At 63.0% G+C, this 21,582-nt stretch overlaps 1 protein-coding gene across 1 annotated transcript in view; it reads left to right on the top strand.

The window, feature by feature from the left end:
• The first annotated feature begins 5,187 nt into the window (after nucleotides 1–5,187).
• CHD5 (chromodomain helicase DNA binding protein 5) overlaps nucleotides 5,188–21,582 on the top strand; it is a 43,896-nt gene continuing 27,501 nt past the window's right edge. The window contains exons 1-5 of the mRNA XM_058661005.1: nucleotides 5,188–5,413; nucleotides 12,541–12,668; nucleotides 18,710–18,889; nucleotides 20,627–20,745; nucleotides 21,030–21,268. Coding sequence (XP_058516988.1) covers nucleotides 5,335–5,413; nucleotides 12,541–12,668; nucleotides 18,710–18,889; nucleotides 20,627–20,745; nucleotides 21,030–21,268 — 745 coding nt within the window. The 5' untranslated portion in view covers nucleotides 5,188–5,334. The remainder of the gene's footprint in view (nucleotides 5,414–12,540; nucleotides 12,669–18,709; nucleotides 18,890–20,626; nucleotides 20,746–21,029; nucleotides 21,269–21,582) is intronic.

Genomic DNA, 21,582 nt, shown 5'->3' with positions numbered 1-21,582 from the left:
GAGCCACTGTAAGGAAACGGACGCCAAGTGGCCCGAGCAGGTAGCTGTGGTGACCTTTCCTTAGTGCCCCAGTACCGGGGGCTCCTCCTTCCCTGGGGCCGGGAGAATGCGCTCTCATTCTCGGTTCCCCTTCCTGGTAGTGAGAGTCCAGCACACACAGTGTGCCCTTAGCTTTGCTGCAGCTTTTGCGGCCTGAGAAGTGTATAAACAAGCGAGTTTGTAAATAGTGGATTTCTTCACGCCTTTGCAACTGCTGTCACCTTGACCTCCAGCAGGGGGAGCTGGGGACAAGCCTAGAGCTTCCCTGCAGCTCTGGTGAGGGGACCCCCTGGCGGATTAGGGGCAGCGGGCCAAGGTGGGCTTGGCCAGTGCTCCTGCTGGGGTCATGGGAACTACTGGGCTTGCCCTCAGAGCTCCTGGCAGAAGCCCCTCCAGCCAGACGGGCCAATGGGCCCTGTCCTGGGGTGTGGTGGGAGCCGGCCCGAGTGGGGAGGTTGTTGCCGGGCTCAGTGCCTGGTGCCCTGCAGTGGTTAAGCAGTTCTGCAGCAGTCTGGCCTCGTGTGTGTTGGAGCCACGCTGTGCAGGTCTGTGCTCTCTAAGGGGTCTCCTGCCACCGGAGTCCACCTTGACTGCTGTGTGACCCCGGGCCGGGGGATGTGCGAAGCCTGTGGAGGCTTTGCAGGTTTCTGGGGCCAAGCCTCTGGCATTGTCTTCTATGCAAATGTCCTGCAACCGAGTTGTGTGCGCACTGCTCTGACGTTGCAGGCGCCCGGCAGCACTCGCCGCCTGGGCTGTGTCCGTGCCATGGTTCACTGGAGTTTGTGACTTGGGTTTGCACATTTTGTTTGTTGCGTTGATGTTCCCATGTAGTAGTTTGTAGTTCGGTTGTCAGAAATTAACCCTGGACTCAAGTTAGCATATAAGTTTTTTTTTCTTTGACTGGTCCTAGATTCAAAAACTTGTAATAAAATGGAAACACCGTGGATTTTCTATGCCTTTCTGAACTCTTGTAATCGAGTTTTGATCACATTTGATATTAAAGTGGCTAACACATGGCTACTAAGACTTGTGCAAGGCCTGTTATTATTTTTTCTTAAGGACTGATGTTAGTCTGACAGCAGGAATCTTGTCTTTTTCTGGCTAACCACTACATGGCCCGTTAGCGTGGGTGTCGGGCTTCCCCTGGTGACGCAGGAGTTGGCCAGGCTGAATGCTCCACATAACAGTGCTCCACAGGGTCAGATCCAGGGTCTAGCGAGTAACGCAGACAGCTTGCCGCTGCAGAAAAGGCAGCACGCACTGACCGTGGTCCTCCCACCCCCGCTTGGCAACACTGCCTTGGTGTCTGCTCTCACATGGGGTGGGGTGAGGGTGTCCCGGCCCTGGGGGCTGTTTGACTTGGTAGGGTCTTACTTGCTGTCACAAAAGAGGCTGTACCAGGGAGAGCTTCCAGCAGCTTCCAGGATGGTGGTCGGCAGAGGTCTTCCCTGTGGAGACCATGCAGTCTGACTTCCTGCTGCTGGGGATTGTTCCTGAGTGGTACGGCCGCAGCTACAGTGTGCAGAAACTGGCCCGCTGCCAGGACTGGGCCAAACCTGACATCTTTTTTGGGAGGATTTTACTTATTTGGAAGTGTTAGGGATGTTTCATCCCTCTGGTCAAATACCCGAATGGCCCATGCTAGAACCAGGAGCTTCTTTGGGTCTCCTGGGAGGCTCAGGGGCCCATGGACTTGTCATCCCGCTGCCTCCCAGGTGCATTGGCAGGGAATGGGAAGTGGAGCAGCCGGGACCTGAACTGGTGCTTGTATGGGATGCCAGTGCTTGATATGGGAATTGGTGCCAGACACCTCATTCCTTGGAAGGACCCCACTGAGGGGAGAGTGACCTGTTTGTTAGTGTCACTGACATTTGTGGGCACGGAGACCCCACCTGCTTTCCTCATGCTGCACAGCACTCAGCTAGAGCCGGGTGATGGGCTGCCCTTCCAGGTGGGTGCGGTCAGGATGCAGGTCCTTTGGGGAAGGCGGTATCTTGGCCCAGCAGGGGTGCCACGTCCCATGTTGTTTTGAGTCTGCTGCTGTGCTCCCGTTGTGTTCCCAGGCTGCACAGGTGCCCACACTCCCCCACAGGAGGCACCTGTGTGGAGCTCCTGGCTCCCAGTGTGGGCCTGGTCCAGGTCTAGCTGTGGAAGACACCTGGGGTTGTGGACCAGTGGTGAGGGGTCGATCGCCCTCTTCCCCTCCACCCTCCTCCCTCCCTCATCAAATAAAAAGGAGAAATGCAGTCTGGTGACCCAAGAGGTAGTCTGCGTCCCTCAGGTGAGCCTTGCACAAACCTGTGCTCCTAGGAGCCCTGGGCAGCGGGAGGTGCTCAGCTGCTTCTCTTTGCAAGTGTGGTACAGAGGCTCTGCCAGCCCAGCAAGGGGGAATGCCGATGGAGGGAGGTGGAGGACCCCCTTGCAAGTGATGGCGGGAGGGTGCGATGGGTTTGATTGGGCCCACCTGGACAATCTGTGAGGGCTGCCCTGGCTAGTGGAGGGTGCCTGCTCCTGCACAGAAAGCCCGGCGCACCTGCTGAGGTTCAGGGCCTAGGCCAGAGCTGCCCTGCTGAGGTGCACACAGCGTCCACGACGTGCACGCTCTGAGGAAAGTCTCTTGTGTGTCAGATCTCTGCATGGCGGGTGACCACCAACCTGTCCCCAGTGAAACTGAACCGCGGGCCGCCCCCTCGCGGTGTGGGGTGATGTGGCTTGGGGGAACCTGGGTGGAGCTCTGGGAGCCCAGCATGTGTAGATACGGACATGTGATGTCAGCTGTTCCTGGAAGTTGTATCCTTGATGCTGGCAGAACCAATGTATTAAAACATATTTTGATTTTTGCATTGTCACTGAGGTGTAATTATGAGCTCTGTGATCAGCAAGCACGAGCCTTGCCTCCTGGAGTTGTAACCCTAATGACAGGCTTGTCCTCGGGATCGCATGCTTTCCTGAATGCTCACTTCCTTTTCGGGATTGCGTCTGCAGCCACTGCCATCCAGACATGTGGCCGAGCAGCTCTGCAGTCCTGAGAGCTCTCTGTTCACAACGACCGGAGATCTGTGCAAAATCCTTGTATTTCCCACCGCTCCTGTGTTTTGCTTTTTGGTCATTAAACTGATGTCACGTGCTGGCGTCGGTGGGGGGAGACCGGGGAGGGGATGAGCGTGTTGACTCGTGTGGCCGTGGTCTGCAGTTGTGTCTGTCCGTCCTCTCTCGAATGGGGTCTTGGCTTTGTCAGCCTCATGGTGGGAGACTGGAGCCCCCACCAAGTGGGGCTAGCTCACAGGAGAGTGTGTTGGGAGCTGGTGCTGGAGCGGTGGGCACGGTGGATGGTGCTTGAGGCTTGCCCTGCCCTGGATGGTTGGTGGCATTCAGGCTGACAGGAAGGGGTGGGGGAGGCCCCCCAGGGAAGACCTGAACCCTGCTGGAGCCGAGGGACCCCAGCCCCCTCTCGGCAAGCTTCTCTAAGATGCAACCCTGAATGGGAAGGGGTCCAGACCCCCTCCTTGCCAGCCTCCCCTTCCCCGCACGGGCTGTTCCAGCATCCCTGTAGGCCTGGGAGCAGGCAGGGCATCCTGCTTGGCATCAGGTGTAGGCACCTTACGGGGGCGCAGCTGCTCCTGCTCAACCTGGGAGGCAGCAGGTAACGGCTCAAGTACTTGGGTCCAGGAGGAGACCCGGATTGGGTCTGCAGCTCCCACCTGGCCTGGCCTTGGCCTTGGCAGGCCTTTGGGAGTGGAACACTAACTGGAGCGCTCTGTTTCCAACTCTCCAGCATGAAGAGCAGAGGGGGCTTCCCAGCGTGGCATACCTGCGCAAACCTGTGCTGTTACAGGCTTGCGGAAGGAAGGGCAGCTTCTCTTTGGGTCCTGGGGCTTGCTGGCAAACAGGAAGGCAAAGAGGGACACGTCTTCCCAGCCTTCAGCACCGGCCCACTGCCTTCCGGCTCCAGCTAGCAGCTCGGACTCCCTCAAGATGCAGCCAGGTGGGCGCCAACTCTCCTGGTCCGGGTCCGGCCACTGCTTGCCCACCCTCAGGATCTGAGACTGGTGTGAGGAATGGCCGTCTCTTCCCACTTGCGCCATGTGGGTCCCCGGTGGGTTCCCCACAGCGGCTGGCAGTCAGCAGGGCCACCGGGCCTCCCTTCGTCCAACGGCCCTTCTTGGGAAAGCTGGCAGCCTGCTGGCCTCCGATGCTGCGGCAGCCCAGCCCGAGCCCGAAGCACTCATCTGGAATTCTGGTCGTGTCTCGCGGCCGCTCTGGTCCCCATCTTCACCTTTAACAAGTGACTCCTTTCCGGCCCGCGACACGTGTCGCTTGGGAGCCGGAGTTCTGGGGGACAGAACGCAAGCAGGGCCGCACCACCCGCAGCGGGTCTCTGGGGTTGGGACCTAACACATCCTTTTGTCGGGGTGGGGTGAGTCGTCTGCACGGGGCCATGAGGGGCGAGGGAAGAGCCAGTCCTCACGTTGCTTTGGGGAGGAGGAATCAGATCTACCGCGTCCAGAGCGGCCTTACCCCAAGCGCTTAGCACTTTCGCTTCTAATTCTGTTTGCAGAGGGGTGAGAAGCGCGCGCAGCCCGGGACCCCGCGCGGGGCGCGGCTGGCGCGGGATGGCCACGTGCATCGGGGAGCTGACCGCTCGCTGGCCCGGAAGCCGCCCCGAGCCTGCGGGCACCGAGGGTACCGAGGGCCGAGCACCCCCCAAGGACACGCTGGCGGGGCCGGCGTCTCCAGGCTCGGGCGCTCCCGGGCCCAGAGTGCGGCAGCCGTTCGCGCCGTCGGGTCCCCGAGCGGGCGCCTCGACGGCGCCTCCTGCCGACGCGCCCCGACCGCCACCTGCACCCCGAGCCCGGGACTAGTCCCCCCAACTTGTTCTCGGCTGCTAACTAGTCGTGCTGCCGGAACGATGGGATGGGGTTGCCACAGCAACCAGACTGGACGTCACAATCCGGGCATGTGTGCCGCCACCCCCCCCCCCCCCCCCCCCCGCCGCGCCGCCGTGCAGCCGGCGCTGCCGCCGCCACCCTCGGCCGGCTGCGGGACTCGGGCTGCGGGCGCAGCGGGCGGAGTGGCCGGGGCTTTGCGGGGAGCAGGCACAGGCAGGCCGCAAGGAAGGGGGCCCGGGACGGGTGGGGGTGGCAGTTTGGGGGGGGTGGGGGGCAGGCGGCCGCCATCTTCTCACCGAGGCCGCCTCGCCCGCCGCGCGCACCCGTCCGGCAGCGCACGGGTTAAGGCTGGCACCGCGCCCGGCGGGAGGGGGGCGCCCACCTCCCCTCCCCCCCCGCGCCGGGCATGCGGGGCCCGCTGGGCACCGAGGAGGAGCTGCCGCGGCTGTTCGCCGGGGAGATGGAGAACGAGGACCAGATGTCAGGTGAGGGGCGCGGGGGTGGTGCGGCCGCGGCGGCGGGGGGCGCGAGGCGCGCAGGAGAGGCGCCCGGGCTGCGGACTGCGCTCCCGCCTCGCCGGCGCTGTGCCGCCAAGGGCGCGGGGCTGGGCGAGCGCTGGGGCGCGGCCGAGGGCGGGGTGCGATCCGGGCCCCCGCGGCTGGGCGCAGGCCGAGAGGGCAAGGGGAAGGGCGGGCGGTGGCCTGGGCTGGGCGCCCGGGCGGGGAGGGGGCGCGGCGCCGGCGGGGTCAGCCCCGCGTGCCCTTGAAGGGGGCGGGAATCGCGGCGCTCCGGCCTCGCGCGCTGCTGGCCTCTCCGCCGGCAGGTGGGAGCTGGTCCCTCCTCCCCACCCTCGCCCATCTCAGCCCAGGACGGGCTGGGTGGGGCCCGGAGCGTGGCGCGGACGGTGGTGTCGGGGGGTCCCCGTGAGCGCCCCTGGCTGGGGGCTGCTTGCCGCTGGGCCCTCGAGGGCGCCGTGCTGGAGCGCGCGGGTTGGGACTTGTGCTCGGCTCTGGCGGCCGCAGGGGTGCCGGGACTTGGGACTTTGCCGGATCGCAGGCGTCCTCCTGGCGCGCCCTGGCGCCCTCCGCTGTCCCCAGCCCTGACTCGCCCTGGGGCGGTGGCCTTCCAAGCTCAGCGTGCCTGGCTGCCAGCCTGCCGCCCCAGGGCCACCGCCCCTGCCCTTGCCATTCCTTCTGTCCTCGTTGGGGTTACTTGCAGGAGCACCTAGTTACCTGCTCCCCGTTTATCCAGGAGTCTTCTCCCTTGCTCATCTGCCCTTTCTCCAGGGGCGCTGAATGCTTGGCCTCTCCTTAGCTTCTGACTTGTGGAAGACCCAGGACCCTTCCTGGCACAGAATGGGCACCTGCCTTGCAGGGACGAGCATTGCACACCTCCACACCCCAACGGCTCAGGCCCTGGATCCATCAGGTCCTGGATCTCCTTGGGATGAATGGAGACGCTTGTCTTAGTCCCAGGCCCTTGTTCACTCCCTTCAACCACATGGGCCAGTTAGTGCTTCTAGAACTCTCCATGCTGTCCTGCCCCTGGATCGTGGCAGTGACTTCTGTTTACAGCCACTGCTGGTCACTGAGTCCCAGCACCACCAAGGGAGGCCTTCCTTGAGCCTGCAATTCAAATGCCAGGCTCTGGTGGGCACAAGCAGTCCTTCTCACCGCTAGCTGGACTGTCACCGCCAGTCTCCAGCTGGGTCTGTGGTCCCTTGGTCATGCCCTTGACCACTGGTGAGTCAGGACCTGGAGCCCTTGTGCCTGGATGGCTGTGGTCTTGAGGTCATGCCTGTGCTCCTGAGTTCCGTGAGAGCACAGCCCAGCCTAGCCCAGCCCAGGCTAGCCCAGCCCAGGCTAGCCCAGCCTAAGCATGGTAGCTTCTTGAGGGCTGGCCAGGCGGGTCCCAGCCCCAGGTCCAGCCTCGTGGCAGCGCCCACCTCAATCCTGATGCTGGGGGCTGCAGAGCATGGCAGTGAGGGGATGGGAACTGTCACACTGATTTTTTTACTTATTGTTTCTTTTGAAAGGCAGAGAGATGGACAAACACAGGGAAAGAGAGGAGAAGAGGGCAGGCTGCTGGGCCACATCCAGTACCCCAGAACAGGCAAAGCTGAGCAGGGGCTGACGTCGGGGCCGGGGACTCAAGCCGGGTCTCCCAGGATGGTGTCAGAAGTTGCACGACTCAAGCTGTCCCCGTGGCCTTCCAGGGTGCAGAAAGCTGGAGGGAGGCGGAGGAGGTGATGGGAGCCGGGTGCCCCATGTGGGAAACCCACAGCAGTTGCTTGCAGCTTGTCCAGTTGCTTTTTGACTTTGTCTCTCACCTCCGGGCTCTTCTGTCCAAGCCTGTGCCCAGGAGGGAGGCAGTCTGGGTGCCCAGGGTCCTGCAGTTTTCCTGGGTGCAGTGGGCGGTCTTGGGCCAGCTTCTGGGCGCACTCCGCCTCAGCGTCCCCACACCTGGAATGGGGTCCTGGCATGAGCTACCTCATAGAGGGCTATTGTGAGCACAAAGGAGATGGTGCGTGTGGAACGTTCAGGTCACAGTGCCTGGCACATAATGGGGACCTGGCAAACTGGGGCTGGCAGAATTGGCACCATCCGAGGGGGCAGCTGCCCTGCCTTTCCAAAGGAAATGCTTCCAAGATTTGCCCGCTTGTCTGGTAAGCAGAGGGGAGGGTGGCAGGGTGGGGCTGGAGGGAGAGAGAAGGGACTCCTGGCACATTGGCTCTTTCCTTCGGTCTCCTGCTGGGCTGGTCTGGTCCTTCCCCAGTTACCATCGAGGCTGGTGAGCCCAGGCTCTCCTGGCTGGGTGGTGGGACCCGCTGGCTTGGCTCTCCTGCCTGTCTGCATGGGCCTTGGCCTCTTGGATGTAGGGGTCAGCATAGCATGGCTGTCATGATCCCCATTGCATGCTTTTAAAGCTTGCCCCTCTGGGAAGTGTGGCCTGGGGAGTCCCCTACTGTGTGGAATTAACGGTCCTTGATCCACCGTGTAAGAATACATAGCCCACTGGCTGAGCTGTTGGCCAGTGTGGCTGTCAGTTGGCCTCTGTCCTCCCAGACAAGACCCAGGCTCATGTTTCCCTTCACCAGTTCCTTCAGTCAGCTGCCCTTTCGCACATCCACTTGCCCACCTCAACATCTTCCTGCCTACCCAAAATACCAAGCAGCTGACATGACCCGCCCACTCTCCCCCACCTGTCATGTATCCATCATCTATCTGTCATCCATCCACTCAGTGTCATCATCACCCATCTGTAGGTCTGCCATCCTCCTGTCTGATGTACCATGGGTCACTGTCCATCCGTTGAGCCACCTGTCCTCCCAGCCATTCCCCCAGTAATCCGCTCAGCCATCCCCCAGCCATCCCCCCAGCCATCCCCCCAGCCGTCCCCCCAGCTGCATCCTCAGCCGTCCCCCCAGCCGTCCCCCCAGCCGTCCCCCCAGCCGTCCCCCCAGCCGTCCCCCCAGCTGTTCCCCCAGCCATCCCTCAGCCGTCCCCCCCAGCCGTCCCCCCCAGCCATCCCCTCAGCCATCCCCCCCAGCCGTCCCCTCAGCCATCTCCCCAGCCGTCCCCCCAACCATCCCCCCAGCCCGTCCCCCCAGCCATCCCCCCAGCCCATCCCCTCAGCCGTCCCCCCAGCCATCCCCCCAGCCATCCCTGTCCTTCCCAACGCCATGCCCCATGAGTCCTCTGAGCCAGCACTGAGCACAGGACCTGGGGTCTCAGTTCCTGAGGCAAGGCTGTTGCCGCACTCCATCTCAGTGTAGGGAGAACCTTCGGGACTGCCTCAGCACCGAGGCTCCGCCCTCTGCTCGTCTGTCCCCACTGTCTCGGCCCCCTTCCCTGTCACCACTCCTTCCCTCTTTGCCTGTCTCCCTTTCCTCTCGGTCTATACCCCAGGCCGGCTTTTGGGGAGGATCTCTCCCCCAGTGCCCGGCTCACTGTCCCCCAAATCCCGTCACAGAGGGTAAGAGCCTCCGCTCTCTCCCCTGTCCTCTCCAGCCCTGCCCAGGACTGATGCTTCCCTTTGATGAAGCGCCAATGAGGTGATGGCTGGGATTTGTGAAGTGTTGTAAATAAAGTATGAGTCCTCTTTTGAGCAGCGTGGGGCCCAGGGCGCGTGCAGGTCCAGATGATGGGAGCCTTGGACTGGGCTCCCCCATGAGCAGCCCTCGAGGCCACAGCGCCCACATCAGAGACAGCCACCGGCTGGCCCATGTCCCCGCCTGCCTGCCCCCCTCATGGCTTCCCTGGCCCCACTTGCGTGGCTCTCTGCGCATCCCAGTGTCTCTTCCTCTCCACCGTGCTAGGAAGGGACTGGGGTGCTCTGCTCCTGCACCTGCCATACCCTCTGACCACCAGGGGGGCCTCTGTTCCCGCTCGGAGCCAGGCTGGGGGTGGGAGCCAGCCTGCCTGGCACTGCGCTGGGTGCCTGTTCTTGGCTTGGGTGAGGGTGCTCTGGCCTCAGCTGTAGGCTCCTTGGTCCCTGGAATGCGACGCCCTCCCTTCTGCCTGCCCCCCTTGCCTCCTGTCGCCTGTGCTTGCCAGTTCTGCCCTCCTGCTGCCGTGGACCTGCTGTGACCCTGCAAGGGGCCCTTGTGGCCTGGCAGACCTGGCCCGAGTACCCCCAGTATCCCCAACGCACAGCCTGCCGGGTAACTTGTGCATTGAGGGAGGTTGGGTTTGGCCCTGGTTCTTACCCCTTTGGGCCTAAAGTAGGGGGCAGAGAGATAACGTGGCGGGGACATGTCTGTGAGGGGCTGGGTATCATGGTGCTGTGTGGGTACCCCTCACTGCAGCCTGCTGGGATGCCCTGCAGCCCTGGCCCGCCTGGGGGGCCCTGCAGGGAGCCTGCAAGGGACTGGTCAGACTCCACGTCCCTACCCTGTCCACTCCTTGTCTCAGAAGCTGTACCTCCCGGGGCTGCTCCCAGGCCGCTGGGCAGCTCAGGAGGTGGGAGGTAACCAGGCTAATGCATCCTAATTATAGCCGCGCAGATCGATGGAGTCTTGGGGCCTGCAGGGGGAAGGCGGGCAGCGCACAGCCAGACAAGCCGGAAGAGTAGCGAGTAGCTGCCAGGGGCCAGGATGAGGCCAGGCCTGGAGCCCCTCACCCTGGGGGGTGTGGTGGGCCCATGCTCTGTCTGCCAGGTTGGGCTGTGGGGGAGGTGCCAGGGCCAGGCCAGGACCCCTGGGATGTGACTCATGGTGACTCCCCAAGCCTAGTTTTAGAAAGTGTAGGGCCGGGTGTGGGAGTGGAGGTTTAGGGACCAAGTGGGTGAGGCGCTGGGCTGTAGTGGGGGCCCTTGCCTTTGAGATGGGGTGGGTAGGTGGGAGCCCCAGAAGGTTTCTGGAGGAGGATGCTCCAGGCCAGCAATCCCAGGCTGGGGTAGGGGGTGGTGGGGGCGTGGAGCTCTTCCTGCCCCTCCTCCTCCTAGAACACAGGCTTCCTTCTAGAACTTCCTGCAGCCATCTGTGCCTCCTGGACTTGTCCTGCTGGTCACTTGGCCAGTTGGGGACTGTGTGCTGGGCTGGATGTCCCTTGTGCGGGGATTGCCCTGCTGGGGACTCTGGCGGAGGGGGAGAAGCCCCCTCTGGCGATTGCATCAGCTCAGAACCCATTACATAACAGCTGCTGGGCACTGCCAGGGTGTGGGGGTGGCTCTGCCCGGGTGGTCTCGGTGGAACCAGGGGAGGTGGAGATGGCCAGACAGGTGTGCGCTGGCCTCCCATTGGCTTTGCTGGCCCTGACCCTGCCCTCTGCTCCAGGACGCCTCAGGGGACCCCAAGTACATGTTTGGCTGGTTCGCAAAGTCACTGCTGCTATGGCGTTGGGGCTCGGAGAGACTGAGGAGACCCTTAGCTACAACCTGGCCCGCAGGAACCCAGCTTTGGGCTGCCCGCTGCTCTGAGGCCCGTTGTCCTGCCTGGACATGGTAGTGGTGCCCTCCATGTGGCCTGGTCCTCAGCCTGCCCCGCTCTGCCCAGCCCAGCCCAGCCCAGCCCCTCCTGCCTTGGGGTCTGGTCAGGGCCAGCAGTCCCAGGCCGAGTGACTGGGCCTGTGTGGAGGATGGCAGGCACATGCCAGGGTATTCAGGTCGTGCATGTCTGTGTCCTCCTAACTGTGGGTGACCATGGCACCGGCCTGGGCTTGTGGAGTGACCCGTAGTGGCTGTGAGCAGGTAAGGCGGTTTCTGCCTTAGAACTTGACTCAGCAGGGGACACTGTGCCTGCTCTGCTGGGAGTGTGGGGGTCCTGAGACTGGGCATCAGCCCTGCTGTATCCCCACCTACCTCAGACAGGGGCCCCGGCTGGGTCCTGTCTCTGCCCCCCTACTCCCCAGCTGCTCCTGGGCACACCTGTGATTGCTGGGGTGTGGAGGGGCAAGGCAGGCTAGCAGAGGGGCTGTGCGCTGGCGTAGTGGGGAGCTGGCTCTCTCATCGGCTCCTTTATGGATTCCTGGAGGGTCTTCCTTATGGAAGCTTCCTTTGTCCCCGGTGGGCATGGATTCCCTCCGCCTGCCTGTCCGCATGGTGTGTTTTCTCTTGTTGCCTTCTTGCTGCCATGCCCCAGAGGGCCCTGCCCGTCTCACTTCCCAGGCCCATGCCAGTGCTGGCCATGTGTGTGTGTAACTGGATCAGGGATGGGGAAGCAGAGTGATCTCCCACACCTACTAAGGGGGTCTTGTGGACCCTGGCTTCCTCCTAGCAGGGTCTCTTTTCAGCCCGGTGTGTGGAAGTCACAACATCTGTGGCCCTTGAGGGTAAGGGGCCCTGGGGTGCTTGGGGTGCTTCAGGAGATCTGGGGGTGTGGGTGCTGCGACTCCACAGGACTTCCTGTCCTGCTGGGTGCCCAGCCAGAGCTGCTTGGCGCCTTGTCATGGGGTGTGTCTGGTGTGGGCCAGTGTGTGTGCCTGTGTGCATACACCTATGTGTGTGCCTGTGTGCATACACCTATGTGTGTGTGCCTGTGTGCATACACCTATGTGTGTGTGCCTGTGTGTATACACCTATGTGTGTGTGCCTGTGTGCATACACCTATGTGTGTGTGCCTGTGTGTATACACCTATGTGTGTGTATATGCGCCTGTGGTATGTGTGCCACTGGATCAGGGTGGGGGAGTCATGTGGCCTTTGAGTCCCTGTCGGGGGCTCCTGTCAAACCCGTGGAAGCTGTGAGGCTCTTCTCCAAGCACGCAGCCCTTGCTGGGCCTACCCCGTGTAGCCTTGGCCGAGGAACTGAGTGGCCCTGGGCTGTGTGCAGGAGCTGCTGTCCCAGGCACACCCCAGGCCTCAGGAGTGTAGCCCGGGGACTCACCTGGTCCTCAGGACCTGCTGCGCCTGTGGACAGCTCCCTCCCTCAGGGATTTCTTCACGGCTTGGTCTTAGCACCAGCCCTGGGTGGGGGCAAGTGGCTGTGGCTCCAGCTGGCATGAGAAGGGAGTGGGGAAGGCACAGCGTCTCCAACAGTGGGCCCTCCTGCCCTCTGTCCCACCGTACTGGGCCTGGGGTGCAGTGGCCATGACTCGGCCTGGCTTTGGGGGCCGGTGGGGCAGGGGCCTCCGTGGAGAGCAGAGGAGTAACCCCGCGCTCCCTGACTCTTGCAGAGGAAGAAGATGGGGGCCTGGATGGCTTCGAGGATTTCTTCCCTGCCGAGCCCCTGAGCCTTCCCAAGAAGAAGAAATCCAAGAAGCCCAAGGAGAACAGATCCAAGGGAAAACGGAAGAAGAAGGAGGTGAAGGATGCAGGGAGGCACAGGGGCTGGGGGCCAGGCTGGCGGCCTGCTGGCAGAGTGGTCGTGAAGGATGCAGGGAGGCACAGGGGCTGGGGGCCAGGCTGGCGGCCTGCTGGCAGGGTGGTCGGGGGCAGTGGGTATGGAGGTGCAGGGAGTAGGTGGGTGTGGATGGGAGGTTGCAGGGGTGGCCTGCACTTCCTGCAAGTCTACTTGCCTGTGGCCACACACAGTAGCCATGATGGGATCCGGACTAGGGGCAGTCAGCCAGGCCCAGCCCAGTCAGCCAGGCCTGATCCTCCCTGGCTGGCCTGCCCAGGAGGAACCCCACCTTACCCACTGGGAACTTAGGGGAAGGGGGCTGCGGAGGGGTCTGTGCCGCAGGCAGTGCACGAAGGAGGAGACTCCTGGAGCAGGCCGGGATGCCACGCCTGTTCTCAGGATCTGGTCTAAGGCGGGCACCCCGCAGCCCCCCCGACATGTCACCTGAGTGAATTGGGGTCACCGAGAGGTGTGGCATGAATGGGGACATGTGACTTGGCTCTTGTGGGATTCACTGGTATCTCCAGGGGGTGCAGAGGCAGGAAGACCCCCAGGGAGGGAGAGGGGGTGGTGGCCACGGGTGCCCACACATCTCTGGCCTGTGCCACCTCTGCTGCGTGTTTTAGGGACAGACGGAGACCAGCAGTGTGCTCATGAGTGCCAGTGGCTCTGGGACGCACCAGCATTTGGCGTCTGGCCTGCAGAGGAGCGGGGAGCAGGGAGGTGTCAGGCCTGTCCGTCCCGGCCAGAGGCCTTCCTGGTGTGTCCTGTCTCCTGCTGGGCCTTCTCCCTGCCTGTCTCCTGCTGGGCCTGCCTTGTGCCTTGTGCCCTGCCCCCTGCTGTGCTCCCAGCCTGCTGGGAGAGCTCCTTCAAGTGCCAGCCTGGTCATGCCCTACAGCCCCCTTCTCGGTCCAGGCTGTGCCCTGAGAGCTGTTCCCTGAACCCTTGCCCTGACCCTGCTGGCCAGTGGCCCTCCCAGGCCCGCCCTTTCGTGTGTGTGTGTGTGTGTGTGTGCGCACGTGTGCGTGCGCATCCCATGTGTGCCTGCATATGTCTTTCTCCTCGGAACACCCCACCCTGAAGGGATGGGTGAAGGGGAACCCCTGGAGGGGACCAGGCACCCAGGAGCTGTGGACTCTGAGGCACTCTCCTCTTCCAGGGTGCTGAGAAAGGGAGAAGATTGCCTGTGCCCACTGCCCAGATGGGGAAGTGAAGGCCGGGGGTGGGGTGGGGCTGCATGCCTGGGGAGGTTCTGTAGATCAGCTCCCTGACCCCGCCTCCCTCTGCCGACCCTGCTCTTAGGCCTGCGGTCCAGGGCTTTGCCTGATGCTGCTGCAGGGCCCTGGTGTGCAGGTGCCTGTCGGGGAGGCTTGGTTGAGTCTGTGAGATTTGCTTCTGCAGCCACCGCTGCCCTCAGACTCGGGCTCTGGGGGCCAGGGCTTGGGGACAAAGATGCGGCTTCAGGCTCAGGCACGCCCCGCCTGGCCCTCCTTGGTGTTCCCTCCCTGGCAGCTTTTTCTGTGGAAAGTGAGGGCACAGGGCAGTGAGCGGCAAGGCCATGTGTGTGGTCCTCGGGACCTGGGCTTGGGTCAGGTGGGCCCAGTTCCCCATGCAGCTGGAGGGACACAGCAGTCCCACCCCCAGCGGTGCTGGCTTCCCTGCTCCCCCCACCACGACCCCGAGCACCGGGCTCGGCAGGAAGCCCAGCCAAGAAGGAGGCTGGGAGGTGGGCAGGCTCTGGGCAGATATGGGGGACGAGCGGCTTCCGAGGCAAGGTCCCACCGCTGTAGTCCCAGGGCCTTCCCTTGTGCAGCTAGCCAGGCCCCTCTCTGGGTGTGTGTGTGTGTGTGTTCGTCTGTCTCTAGGTCTTGGTGCCCTTGGCTGCCCCTGGCTACCCATGGTGCCCCCTGACTGTCCCCTGGTGATCCCTGACTGTCCCCTGGTGCCCCCTGACTGTCCCCTGGTGCCCCCTGGCTGCCCCCTGGCTGTCCCCTGGCTGCCCCCTGGCTGCCCCCTGGTGCCCCCTGGCTGCCCCCTGGTGCCCCCTGGCTGCCCCCTGGTGCCCCCTGACTGTCCCCTGGTGCCCCCTGGCTGCCCCCTGGCTGCCCCCTGGCTGCCCCCTGGCTGCCCCCTGGCTGTCCCCTGACTGTCCCCTGGTGCCCCCTGACTGTCCCCTGGCTGTCCCCTGGTGCCCCCTGTCTGTCCCCTGGTGCCCCCTGACTGTCCCCTGGCTGTCCCCTGGTGCCCCCTGTCTGTCCCCTGGTGCCCCCTGGTGCCCCCTGGTGCCCCCTGTCTGTCCCCTGGTGCCCCCTGGTGCCCCCTGACTGTCCCCTGGTGCCCCCTGGTGCCCCCTGACTGTCCCCTGGCTGCCCCCTGACTGTCCCCTGGCTGCCCCCTGGTGCCCCTGATGTCCCCTGGCTGCCCCCTGGTGCCCCTGGTGTCCCTGATGTCCCCTGGCTGCCCCCTGGTGCCCCCTGGTGCCCCTGATGTCCCCTGGCTGCCCCCTGGTGCCCCCTGGCTGGACTTGGTCTTTGCCTTCTTCCCTCTCCGATTCTTCTTCCCTCTCCTTCCACCCTCCCCACCCCGCCTTCCTCTCCCTGCCGAGAGGCAATGCTGCTTGTGGAGCGCAGTGCACAGGAAGCTTGCAATTGACCGGCAGCACCTAATGGGCCCCGAGATGCCCTGGGGCCAGGGCTGTCTCTCCCCCTGCACGCCCGTGGGCTTGACTCCATCCGGCTGGCAGGTGTGGCGGGGTGGGAGGGAGCTGGTGACAGCTGGAAAGCTCACGGGGCCGCTGGACACAGGCCCCTTCCCTAGCAGGTGACCCTGAGATGAAGCCAGCAGAGGGCTGGGGCAGGTAGGCCCCAGGCAGCCGCTGGGGGTACGGGTAGCATGTTGTGGATCTCGACTTACATGAAAACACCGGGCTGCAGCTAGAACCCGAGCACATGCAGATGAGGCTCCTTGTCAGCCCTGCGCGCTGGGGGAGAAATGGTTTCCACCTGTACTGCAGCGGTTACCATGGCAACCAATTATTCAGCGCCAGATTATAACTGTTTATAACCCTCGTGAATGGAAGGCTCCAGTTTCATTCTTTCTCTCTGCCTCTCCCTCTCGACGGACCCCCTGAGTTAAGGGTGACCGAGTCTCCCTTCCTTTTGAGTTGAAATGCCCCCTCTTTTGGGGGATGCGACACGGAGAACTAGGCGTAGACAGCAGGGAGAGGGGGAGCAGGAGACGCAGGCCTCTATCCAGCAGCATCGGTGGACGCCCGCTCCGGGTGCCCAGGCTGTGCTCTGTGCCCTCGATGGGGCCTGGGCTCACGGCCCAGCCTGCCCCTGCCCCTGGCACACAGCCTGGGGGCCGCGTCTCAGACAGATTTGCCGGCAGCCTCCAAGTCCGCCGAGATTTCTCTGCCGACCAGACCCCCCCTTTCTGCCCAGGGTGGCTGCAGCAGAAAGGACAGGGCCAAGGTCAAATCCTGACTCAGATCCTGACTCAGGCTACCACGGCTGCCGTGGGACACATGGGGTGCGCTGCTCTCAGTTCTGTTGTTGAGGGAGGACACTGAGCTCTGTTAGGGAAGGGCTGGGAATGACTGGGCTGGGCCCGGGGCCTCTCACAGCTCCTGTTGCCAGTCCCTGCCCCTGCTTCTCGTCCCCACTTGGTGGGGTCGTGTCCCCCGCCCTGTGGGGCCCTCTGATGGGGGCTGGGCTCTGTGTGATGAAGGCAGCATAGAGGAGGGGCCTTCGGCTGGGGGTTGGGAGTCAGAGCTTCGTCTTCCACAGGGCTCATGCGTAGGCATGCCACCTCACTGGGCTGAGCCCGGAGGTGGGCAGCTGCAGGGGAGGGGGCGGCCGGGGCTGCATACCTGCTCAGTCCTGGCTGAGGCTCTCCGTCCTCCCTCCTGCTCTGTGCTCTCATGGGCACCTGGCCTCCTGCCAGCCAGCTCCAGCCCCTCTGCCTGCTGCAGGGCTCTCCACTCTCTGCCTTCCTCCCTCTGCCTGCCCTCTGCTGCACTCAAGGGCCAGGTCCTGCCAACCTCCCATCAGGCACCTTTAGGGCAGTCTGCCCCAGCCTCGTTACCAGCAAAGCTGGTGTGAGGCTGGTCCGCTTCCTGCCCTCTGTTCTCCTGCTGGGCCCTTGGCATCCAGCAGAGATGAGTGAGGTATTCGTCTGGGCATTCCCAGAACTGCAGCTGGCTGACAGCCAGGCAGGGGTGCCTCAGTCTTGGCGTGGTCTTGGTGTGGCCTGGATGAGCTGCCTGCTGCTCAGGGCATGGCACCAAGGCCTGGTCCATGGAGACCTGCCCTTACCACCCTGTGCCCATTTCCCCCTCAGCTATCTTTCACCTGTGTGGTAGTGTTCAAGGTCTTTGTCACATAGGAAGCTGATCTGCCCAAGTGTCAGACCTGCAAGGGGCAGTGCCCCCCCGGGGAGCCCTGCGACCCACGTGGGTGACTCATCAAGCCTCATTCCCAGCAGGTTTGCGGGTCAGTCCTTAGGGCAGCCTCCCCACACGGCAGGCCCAACAGCGTGCCCCTATCCGTGGTGCTGAACACCACCACAGGTGGAGGGGAGTGTCTTCCCATCCTTAGCTCAACTGGGCTGAGTGCCCAGGTAGAGACACGCTGGGGACAATCCACAACCCTACCTGACCTCCACCTTCCCCAGAGTCAGGTGGAGCCTGGGCTCCGTGGCCGCTCGTTGCTTCAGCTCTGGGGGCAGGTGCTTGCCCTTGGGCAGGCTCTGGCAGTGTCTGGGCTGGGAGCTGCTCCTGGCGCCTGGCATGGCCAAGCAAATATTCCCGGAAACCCAGGCCCTGTTTCTGCCAGCTGCCTGCTCACTGCTCACTCTGAGTGGCCTGGGCTTAAGAGGTTTGTGAGCCAGCAGCCTGGAGGTGAGAGCAGGCTGAGCTTGCAGCAGAGTGGGAAAGTCAGGACGTGGGGCGGGTCCCTCAGAGCTGGGTCTCAGGGAACGGCCCACCCTCTCCGGGGAAGAGAGGCGGCCGGCTGCTGCTCCCATCTGTGGATGCCACAGCCTGGAAGGGCAGAGGTCAGGCTGGGGGCCTCCCGAGGTGCTCCGGGGGGATGCCGCTGGGTTTTTGACCCCCTGTGTCCCCTCTCTCCCTTTGCCCGCTTCCACCTGGTGCCTCTGTTACCCCGCTGCTCTTTTTGAGCTTGCTTTTGCATCTTTCCAGGTTTTTTTTAAGATTTGTTCATTTGAAAGGCATAATTAAAGAGAGAGAGAGATCTTTCATTCACCAGTTTGCTTTCTAAATGGCTGCAATGGCTGGGGCTGGGCCAGGCTGAAGCCAGGAGCCAGGAGTTCCTCCGCGGCTCTCACACGGGTGTAGTGCTCAAGGGACTTGTCCATCTTCCAATGCATTTTCTGGTGCACCAGCAGGGAGCTGGATTGAAAATGGAGCAGCTGGGACTTGAACCAGCCCCCAACCAGGATACTGGCATTACAGATGGCAGCTTAACTTTTTTTAAAAAAGAGATTTATTTGTTTATTATTGGAAAGCCAGATTTAGAGAGGGGAGAGACAGAGAGACAGAGCCTCCATCCCAGATGGCCACAATGGCTGGAGCTGAGCCAGTCCAAAACTAGGAGCCCGGAGCCCGGAGCTTCTTCCATGTTTCCCATGTGGGTGCAGGGTCCCAAGGCTTTGGCCGTCCTCTACTACTTTCTTAGGTCACAAGCAGGGAGCTGGAAGGCAAGTGGAGCAGCTGGGATTTGAACCAGCGCCCATTTGGGATCCCAGCCCATGTAAGGCGAGGACTTTAGTCGCTAGGCTACTGCGCCGGGTCTGGCAGCTTAACTTGTTATGCCACAACACAGCCCTCATCTCCTGTCTCTTCCAGAACTTTGCTCACCTGGAAAGCTGCTGGCAACAGTCCCGGGGGTGGCCCCCGCGGCAGCTGCCTGAGCCGAGGGACTTGGCCAGGATCCTGGATTCCCGCAGGGCCTCTGTCCCTCACCGTCCCCCTTCTCTTGCAGGGGAGCAATGATGAGCTGTCGGAAAACGAGGAGGATCTGGAAGAGAAGTCGGAGAGCGAAGGCAGCGACTACTCCCCCAATAAAAAGAAAAAGAAGAAAGTCAAGGACAAGAAGGAGAAAAAAGCCAAGCGGAGACGGAAGGAGGAGGAGGAGGAGGAGAATGACGACGGATGCCTAAAGGTGTCCGTCCTGCCGGGTGCCCTGAGTCTCCCCAGCAGGGAGCGGAGCCAGGAGGAGCCGGCACCGGCTGGTGTCGAGGCTCGTGTGCCCGCCTCCATGCCCACGAGCATGCCCATGCATGTACATGTGCACACGTGTATGTGTTCGCATGCCTGTGCACGCATGTATGCACCGCAGCGTGCTAGTATGTGCATGTACACACATGGACATACGTGTGCGTGTACCCACCCGTGAGCATGGTAGCCAGGTGGCACTGAAAGCATCTGAGGTAGTACCAGGTAGGATGCCAGGCAGCAGCCTGCTGATGGTCAGGCGGATGGACAGGTGTGTGGACAGGTCCCCTGCAGCTGCTGCTGCAATGTGAGCTCGAGCTCTGGGTCAGAACCATTTGGTGAAATAAAAAAACCAGTTGTGTCTCTGCAGGGCGGGGACTGGGCTTCCAGGGGTGCCTCCTGCTTTTGGAGTCAGAGAAGCCAGAGCGCTTTCCTGCCTGTGTGAGAAGGGGGGTGCACCCGGTCTGGGTCTCGGAGTCACCCTGAGGCTGCAGCAGGGCAACGGGGCCCTCAGGGCCAGCTGACTGTGGCCGCCCTGACACCTGGATGACCTGGGTGACCCATAGTGGTGACACCTGGCACTCAAATAACATGCCCCACTCCCACAAGGGGTGCCAGGCGCCTTCAGGGGTGTCCTGAGTGCTGTGGGTTAGGGACCCACAGGGGAATCTCTGACTCTCCAGGACTTGGAGCCTTGAGTCCCCTGAAGTACTGGTTGCTGGCCCAGGGGGCTCGGGCCTGGGGTGTACACCAGGCAGCACCCTGTCGCCAGAGCCCAAAGCCCAGCCCCTAGCAGCTTAGCTGAGAGGCGGAGGCTCTACTGGGTGCTGCGATCCTGTGGTGCTGCTGACAACTTTCTCTGCCTTGGTGGGATCAGCCCCGAGTGAGGCCAGCAGGCTTGTGGCTTGGATACATGCACAACGGTTTGGGGATCCCAGCCCCGGCTGGGTCACTCACTCTCCTCACCCCTCTGCCCTGCCATCAGACTGCCCAGGTCACATCACAGGACCACCCTGGCCCAGGGGTCCTGGCCCAGGAAGGCTGTGTGTGACTGGTAGGTAACATGTGCCAGTGGGGAGGATTGGGTGCCAGGTGGCTGACACCTAGTGCCCTGCTCAAAGCATCTGTACAATTATCCCCACTTTTCAGAGAAAAAAACCCTGAGCCACAGAGAGGTGAGGTAGCTGTCCGCCTCTCGCTCGCAGCACAACGTGGGCCTTGGGATCTCCCTGGCCGTTCCAGATAACCCAGGGCTGCGTGCTCCTTGGACCCCAGGGCTGGCTCCTGGTCGCCACAAGGGGGGGTGGTGGTCACACTCCTCCTGCCTTCTTCTGCCCAGCTCAGGGGCCCTGGCAGGGCCCTGCCCCGAGCCTGGCAGGGACCTTGCTTTCCCGGGAGGCTACCCATCAGCTCCGCTCCCTCCCCAGGGACAGCTCCCCTCACCTGTCCTGAAGCCCTGTTCCTGTCCCACGGGTCGGCCTCCTGCCTCCAGTGGCTGGAAGTTCTGGGCTGACTGCGACCCCCAGCCCTGACACTCGGCACAGGCCCTGCACCTCCTCAGCAGGCAGGGCAGGGTGCTCCATCCAGGACAGCCTTCATGCACAGCCCTGCCCCTGCCCTGCAGCGGGGCCTGGGGAATGGGGTGCCGGTTAGAAGGGCCCTCACCTCTGCCCCTGTCTCCTAGGAGCCCAAGTCCTCGGGGCAGCTCATGGCTGAGTGGGGCCTGGATGACGTGGACTACCTGTTCTCAGAGGAGGACTACCACACGCTGACCAACTACAAGGCCTTCAGCCAGTTCCTCCGGTGGGCAGGGGCCTGGGCGCTGGCAGAGCCAGGGGGAGGGGCAGAAGGCAATTGTTTTAGCAGGTGGCTGGGCCCGTGAGTCTCTCCCTGGGAGCAGGTGGCTGGGCCCGTGAGTCTCTCTCCCTGGGAACAGGTGGGCGGGGCCTCAAGTTGCCAGGGCCTCTCATCTCAGTCTGGTTGAGATGCCCGTGCCTGAGAGCGCAGGAGTGGGGGCAGGGATAAGCCCTGGGCATGGCCACGGAGCCTGGTCCCTGCCCTCACCCTTCTCTTCCCCCTCCCCCTAGGCCGCTCATTGCCAAGAAGAACCCCAAAATCCCCATGTCCAAGATGATGACTGTGCTGGGCGCCAAGTGGCGTGAGTTCAGTGCTAACAACCCCTTCAAGGGCAGCTCTGCGGCGGCAGCGGCGGCGGCTGTGGCGGCGGCTGTGGAGACGGTCGCGATCGCCCCTCCGCTGGCTGTCAGCCCCCAGCAGGTGCCCCAGCCTGTGCCCATCCGCAAAGCCAAGACCAAGGAGGGCAAGGGTAAGGCACTGAGCCCCCAGCTGGCAGAGAAGGAGACGGCGGGCAGAGGGGGGCAGCGAGCAGTGCGGGTCAGTGGGGGCAGCATGGGGCAGCGTGGGACAGACTTGGACAGCATGGGGCATTGGGGACAGACAGGGACAGTGGGGACACCGATGCAGTATTCTGCTTCTCCGGCTGGGAAAGATGTGGAGGGTCACCTCCCTTGGGCCTGGAGGTTGGAAAAGTTGGCAGGCCCCAGCATCTGAGCAGCCCAGGGCTGGTGCTTGTCTGAGTACCGGCTTTGGGCAGGGACTTCTCCAGGCCCATCTGGGAGG

Source organism: Ochotona princeps, chromosome 2 (genome assembly GCF_030435755.1).
Source record: "Ochotona princeps isolate mOchPri1 chromosome 2, mOchPri1.hap1, whole genome shotgun sequence".
Lineage (NCBI taxonomy): Eukaryota > Metazoa > Chordata > Mammalia > Lagomorpha > Ochotonidae > Ochotona > Ochotona princeps.
The sequence above is the reverse complement of the archived record's forward strand: the minus strand, read 5'-3'. Positions and strand labels throughout refer to the sequence as shown.